The sequence below is a fragment of the Rutidosis leptorrhynchoides genome, chromosome 7 (genome assembly GCF_046630445.1).
Source record: "Rutidosis leptorrhynchoides isolate AG116_Rl617_1_P2 chromosome 7, CSIRO_AGI_Rlap_v1, whole genome shotgun sequence".
NCBI classification, from domain to species: Eukaryota; Viridiplantae; Streptophyta; class Magnoliopsida; order Asterales; family Asteraceae; genus Rutidosis; species Rutidosis leptorrhynchoides.
The window spans coordinates 153938554-153946172 of record NC_092339.1 but is presented as its reverse complement, the minus strand read 5'-3'; the positions used below and the strand labels follow the sequence as shown (position 1 = coordinate 153946172).

The following is a 7619-nucleotide window of genomic DNA, read 5'->3' as shown; positions in this document are numbered from 1 at the left end:
AATCCGGTTTTACGGTGTTTTTCGTGTTTTCAGGTTTTAAATCATTAAGTTAGCATATCATATAGATATAGAACATGTGTTTAGTTGATTTTAAAAGTCAAGTTAGAAGGATTAACTTTTGTTTGCGAACAAGTTTAGAATTAACTAAACTATATTCTAGTGATTACAAGTTTAAACCTTCGAATAAGATAGCTTTATATGTATGAATCGAATGATGTTATGAACATCATTACTACCTTAAGTTCCTTGGATAAACCTACTGGAAAAGAGAAAAATGGATCTAGCTTCAATGGATCCTTGGATGGATCGAAGTTCTTGAAGCAGAATCATGACACGAAAACAAGTTCAAGTAAGATCATCACTTGAAATAAGATTGTTATAGTTATAGAAATTGAACCAAAGTTTGAATATGATTATTACCTTGTATTAGAATGATAACCTACTGTAAGAAACAAATATTTCTTGAGGTTGGATGATCACCTTACAAGATTGGAAGTGAGCTAGCAAACTTGAAAGTATTCTTGATTTTATGAAACTAGAACGTTTGGAATTTATGAAGAACACTTAGAACTTGAAGATAGAACTTGAGAGAGATCAATTAGATGAAGAAAATTGAAGAATGAAAGTGTTTGTAGGTGTTTTTGGTCGTTGGTGTATGGATTAGATATAAAGGATATGTAATTTTGTTTTCATGTAAATAAGTCATGAATGATTACTCATATTTTTGTAATTTTATGAGATATTTCATGCTAGTTGCCAAATGATGGTTCCCACATGTGTTAGGTGACTCACATGGGCTGCTAAGAGCTGATCATTGGAGTGTATATACCAATAGTACATACATCTAAAAGCTGTGTATTGTACGAGTACGAATACGGGTGCATACGAGTAGAATTGTTGATGAAACTGAACGAGGATGTAATTGTAAGCATTTTTGTTAAGTAGAAGTATTTTGATAAGTGTATTGAAGTCTTTCAAAAGTGTATAAATACATATTAAAACACTACATGTATATACATTTTAACTGAGTCGTTAAGTCATCGTTAGTCGTTACATGTAAGTGTTGTTTTGAAACCTTTAGGTTAACGATCTTGTTAAATGTTGTTAACCCAATGTTTATAATATCAAATGAGATTTTAAATTATTATATTATCATGATATTATCATGTATGAATATCTCTTAATATGATATATATACATTAAATGTCTTTACAACGATAATCGTTACATATATGTCTCGTTTAAAAATCATTAAGTTAGTAGTCTTGTTTTTACATATGTAGTTCATTGTTAATATACTTAATGATATGTTTACTTATCATAGTATCATGTTAACTATATATATATCCATATATATGTCATCATATAGTTTTTACAAGTTTTAACGTTCGTGAATCACCGGTCAACTTGGGTGGTCAATTGTCTATATGAAACATATTTCAATTAATCAAGTCTTAACAAGTTTGATTGCTTAACATGTTGGAAACATTTAATCATGTAAATATCAATCTCAATTAATATATATAAACATGGAAAAGTTCGGGTCACTACAGATATGGCGCACCACCACAAAGAGATGCGGCGCATCTCTAAGTGATGCGGCGCATCACTAGCTGATCACCAGATCTGGACAGGCTGTTAAAGTTAACCCGATTTCTTTTAATTATTTTGGTGTATTGCTTTCTTGTTGGCATACTTTTGCCCGTGTTGTGTGATCTATTTCCACATGTATGTTAGGTGTAAACATCCTTTAATGGTTGGCTTAGATGTGTGTTTAATCATTATATTTGTTCTTGATCTAGTATTTAAGCAAGTGTATTTGTATCATTTAATTTAAGGAAAACCATTTACAATACACAATAAGTTTCATATCTATTGTTCTACATTTTGTTTATTACATTTTCATTCATAGCAAGTTATTTGTTGTCTTAGTTACCAAATTTACTTTTGTTTAGGATGCGCCAAAATATATATGTAGGTTCACGTAGTTACGATTTGAATATAACAAGCCGGGTGGTCAGCCGCGCGTTGCGGCGACCACTCCTCTATTGCGTACGGGAAACTTTTTAAAGTATATAACCATATATTTTTAATAAAAATATTTTAACGTTAATGTGCTTAATATAACTCAAGAGACAATATTTCGTTTTAACATATAAAACACGTCTTACAATATTAAACAAAACGTGTCATCGTTTTCTTTTTCCCCTTTTGATTATAATTTGGGTAAAGAATTATAAAATAAAAAGGATGAAAGGTCTAAAATAAAAAATAACATAATATGGGTAATGAAAAAAAAGTTGTCAAAAAATTGTAAAAGTCATTGAGAAAAAAGAGATAAAATAAAAAAATTGAAAGATCTAAAATAAAAATAAAAAAGATATGAGGTGTGCGGCCGGAAAAATTTTCGCTTATTAAAAGATATTAATCTTGGTAAGTCTAACAGAAAAAAGATGTTTACCTCTTTTAAAATACATAATAATTCACATAATTTGAGTACTTTGTTAAAGATGTGAATAATTATAATTAAACTAATCAAAACGCATAAAATTTTAATACTTTTGTTAATCAATACTTGTGTTGTATAAAAGGTTGATAGAAGAATTATAAAATTAAAAAGTGGAAGGGTTGAAGATGGAAAATAAAATGGAATTGAAGAGTGGAATGACTTAAAATAAAATAAAAAACGGGAGTTGAGCAACAATGAAACAACATTGATAAAAAAACATGTAAAAAAATTAACATAAAAGTTACTCCCTATTTTTTTAGTAAAAGCTTTAAAATATATAATGAGTACTTGAATTCTTCTATTTTTTATTGTTACTCCATACTCCATAGCAATGATTTAAGTTATTAGCTGATGGTTTTTTTTTTTATTCTATTTGTTACTACTATAGTAGGCCTATAAGGGCCCATAAAGCCCAATAAAAAATAATTAATTAAAAGATAATTGTAAGTGGGAATAGATCCCGGGACATAGAGCTGATAAAGAGACGCGGTAACCAATGCTCTAATAGTACATTTGTGTATACGCCCTTAACAAAGCAGATATTTATTTGCAAACAGAATCTGTTTTACAACATAAAGTCAAAATTGGTCAAAGGTAATGAACAGTAACGATTGAGATTTCTCTAAATGAATATATACAAGTATTCGGGTCGGCCCGCTTCGCTGGGCCCAAGATCCCTAGCCTGAAAAAAAAAAAAAAAGCCAACTTCAAGTTTTGAACCTGCGTCCCTTCAAATTTTAACAAACATCCTTACCAACTAATCTACATATTCATTCTAATAAATTTATAGTTTGTTTAACATATATTCCTTAAAATTAGAGGGTGGGCAAAGTTAAAAAGGTAGTTAAAAAGGGTAAAATTTAACGTAATGTAAAAATCGAGGGTGTAAGTTGACTAAATTGTAAAAAAGTTTGAAATGAATAGTGCCTTTTTTTTTTTTGTCATTTTGTGTTTTCTATTTGAATATATAGATAATATATAAATATATAATTTAAGCAAATTACGTATTATTTTATCTTAGATCTAACAAAAAGTTAAATATAACTATTTTTTTTTGGACGGATTGAATATGAAACAAAGAAAGTTGTTGAATGTATATACGTAGTATAATTTTAAGGGATCAAACATCGAAATATAAAATACGTCAGGGACTCTTCATAGAAATAACTCCAAATTTAACAATCTACTCAAACTAGATCTCTCTCGAGTCGAGTTTCGACCACTGGTGGTTGCTTCAACACTGTTTATTTTCTCAGTTGTGGCTAATGTCCAACTAAAAAAAACCCCAAATCTCTCACAATCATCAAACCCTAATTTATTATCCATTTCACATCACCACTTTCGATCTCAATTCAATTCAATTAACTAAACTCTAGATCCAATTCACTTAAATTATCGATCGAGTTGATTTCACAATTTATCTGTTGGTGATTGGATGTGATTTTAGGGTTCGTAAATATGAGAAGACAAAGACCCGAGTTCCGGCGGACTGTGAAACGGCGGTTTTCGAATGTGTTTTGGTTAACATTATGTGGATTAGTAGTTTTAGTATTGATCGTTTTATTAAGTCGGGAAACAACACAACCTAGATCCAGATCCGTCCTATCTAAGGTAATTTCAATCTAAGTTTAAGTATGTATTATTAAAAGGAAATATAATATATTTCTTGTTATTATATTAGGACTGTTGAATTCAACTGTTTTGTGTTAAATGTTTGAAAACTGCATGTGAATCAAGTGCTTAAGCAAATGTAAAATATAATGCCTATAACCTCTACTGATTTAGATACTTCTTTAAGACTGTTGAAGCTCCCCATAAATGTGGAGTGATCCTCATTTTATATACATCAAGTGCGAAAGTAATAAGTTAACAATTTTAAAATGCATATCCATGAATAGTTGAAGCTCCCTACTGACTGTTACCTCCGGTGCATGTTTCCATATCTAGTACCCAGCTTTCCTTCATGCTTTTCATGATGCTTGTTTACAATAGTATAAAATTTTTAAAACAAAGCATTAAGGTGTTAGGTTTGAATCATATAAGTGGTAACTTACTTTGTACTTTTTGTTCCATATTGAAGTGGTTTAATAACATCTTTAAATTGCATAATAAAGTCAACAAAATGACAACTTTTGAGTTGTGCGTCTGATCCACGTGCATATATGTTGAATATGTGCTCTAGGAATTTTCAATGTATATATGCATTAATGCATCTGTGAGTAGATGCACTTAAGATATAAAGATTTCAAGTTTACAATTTTTCTTTCTATATTACTATATGATTCGTATATAAGCGAGTTGATTACTAAATGTGTGAGTTTGCTTTAACATACGAAATTTTTGAAATGGGCAATGATTCGTGCATCTTAAATTTATGGATTTTTCTAGCGACAGCCTTAAATTCTGTCGTTGTGCATAAATATATTGTACATTTTTCCGTCACTAAAAAGTAAAATTAACCAGTATGTACAATACACTTGTGCATGTCAACGACAACCCTAAGGGTGTCCTTAGAAAAATTCTAAGTTTATATATCCAAATAGCATACTTCCCTAATTTGTTGAGATGGTGGTTTGGTGCACGCGCGTGCATTCACCCTGTTGCCTTTTTTTTTTTTTTCCCTGATAACTACTCTACAAGTATATTTGATATTTTTCTATATTTCTGCAGAATGTTTAGAAAGCATGTAATCTATATTATATATTGACACAAGCTTAAAGTTGTGAGGAAGTTATAACATTTATACTTTAAATTTGGTCTGTGCAGAGTTCTTATATTAATAATAAAGCCATGGAGGGCCTAAACATAACTTCTGAAATGTTGAGCCCAGACTCAATCTTACGACAACTCAACGATCAAATATCACTAGCAAAAGCATACGTTGTAATTGCAAAAGAAAGTAACAACCTACAATTTGCATGGGAGCTAAGTGCCCAGATTCGTAACTCCCAGATCCTTCTTTCAAATGCAGCCTTAAGACGATCTCCTTTAACACTTCGAGAATCCGAAACTTCCGTTCGGGACATGGCCCTTTTGCTTTTTCAAGCCCAACAACTCCATTATGATAGTTCAACAATGATCATGAGACTCAAAGCCCGAATCCAAGATCTTGAAGAACAAACGAGTTCTGTTACTGATAAAAGTAATAAATATGGACAAATAGCTGCTGAAGAAGTCCCGAAAAGCCTATACTGTCTCGGTGTTCTTTTAACAACCGAATGGTTCAAACGAACAGATTTACAGAAAAAAGTCAACTATAATAAACAAATCAGCATGAAACTGACAGACAACAATCTTTACCATTTCTGTGTTTTTTCAGACAATATTCTTGCTACTTCAGTTGTGATTAATTCATCAGCAACAAATTCATTAAACCCTGAAAAATTAGTTTTCCATCTTGTTACCGATGAAGTCAACTATGCTGCAATGAAAGCATGGTTCACGATGAACGGTTTTCGTGGGGTCACTGTTGATGTTCAAAAGTTTGAAGATTTCACCTGGTTGAATGCCTCTTACGTCCCTGTTCTTAAACAGCTGCAAGACTCTGATACACAAAACTATTACTTTTCTGGATCGAACGATGGCGGGAAAACTCCAATTAAGTTCCGAAACCCTAAATACTTATCGATGTTGAACCATTTGCGGTTTTACATTCCGGAAGTTTTTCCTTCATTGAAGAAACTCGTGTTTCTTGATGACGATGTCGTGGTTCAAAAGGATCTTTCGGATCTTTTTACTGTAGATCTAAAGGGTAATGTAAACGGTGCAGTTGAAACATGTATGGAGACGTTTCATCGATACCACAAGTACTTAAACTACTCTCACCCGCTTATACGATCGCATTTTGATCCTGATGCGTGCGGGTGGGCTTTTGGGATGAACGTTTTCGATTTGGTTGAGTGGAGGAAAAGGAATGTTACCGGGATTTACCATTATTGGCAAGAAAGGAATGTGGATAGGACGTTGTGGAAGCTTGGTACGCTGCCACCTGGACTACTTACGTTCTATGGGTTGACTGAGCCGTTGGATCCTAACTGGCATGTACTAGGTTTGGGTTATACGAATGTGGACCCGCAGGTGATTGAAAATGGAGCTGTGTTGCATTATAATGGTAATTCGAAGCCCTGGTTGAAGATTGGGATGGAGAAGTACAAGGGTTTATGGGAAAAGTATGTTGATTATAGTCATCCAATGTTGGAAAGATGCAATTTCCACTGATGTGTAGTGTTATATGTTTCTGATTATACTCATCTTTTTTGTGGTGAAAAGTGAAGGATTAAGTTATTCTTCAAGATTCATGTTAGATTTGATGTGTACATGACATGGGGTCTTAATGTCTAGGTCTCATTTTGTCGTTAAGATATTTACTTTTTACTTTTTAGTCCCTGTGTTTAGTGTAAACATTTTAGTTGTGTACTGTGTCGAAAAATTCGCTATAGCGAGAATTAATCGGTCACGATTCTAAAAGGATTAATTGGTAATTCGGGGATTAATCGAAGATTAATCGAAGATTAATCGGATTGTACTTTATACATTTAAATATTACGAGTAAATTTTAAAAATTAGGTATAGATATAGAAAAGAATCATAAATATAAAAATAAACTTTAACATAATTGTTTAAAATTATTCATTTTGCTTAAAAACCATAAAGTTCTAATTTAAATTCATCTTAAAATGTTAACAATTTTTTACTTTGACCGACTTTGATTACCATATTCGATTTTGACCCATCAATTAATGTTGACCGTTTAATTAAACGGATTTTTATAAATCGGGACGGATTCCTCTTAAAAATGATTAAACGGGAATTAGTCGGTGAGTAACCGGGTTTTTTACAACACTGAGTATAAACATTTCAGCTGTGTACTGTATCGACAAAATTTGATGGACAAGATAAACGAATGCGTTTAAGCTTAAGTTTTTTATAAGTTTTAGCTTTTCAACGTTATTTGGTGGACAAAAGAAGCTGTGGACATTTGAAAAAATTTAGTCGCCCTCCCCAAATGTTCTAAATTGGAAAAACTGTATATGTTTACAACTTTTTGTGATTTATATACGTAACTACTTAAATGACCCGTGAATTCACGGGTTTGTTTAAGAAAATTATT

The 7619-nt window shown here is 31.7% G+C and overlaps 1 protein-coding gene across 1 annotated transcript; it reads left to right on the top strand.

The window, feature by feature from the left end:
- Positions 1-3724: 3724 nt before the first annotated feature.
- LOC139857254 (probable galacturonosyltransferase 10) lies at positions 3725-6890 on the top strand. The gene is made up of 2 exons (XM_071845990.1): positions 3725-4120; positions 5276-6890. The coding sequence occupies exons 1-2, from the start codon at positions 3968-3970 to the stop codon at positions 6725-6727; spliced, it is 1605 nt and encodes a 534-aa protein (XP_071702091.1). The 5' UTR covers positions 3725-3967; the 3' UTR covers positions 6728-6890.
- The last annotated feature ends 729 nt before the right edge of the window (positions 6891-7619 follow it).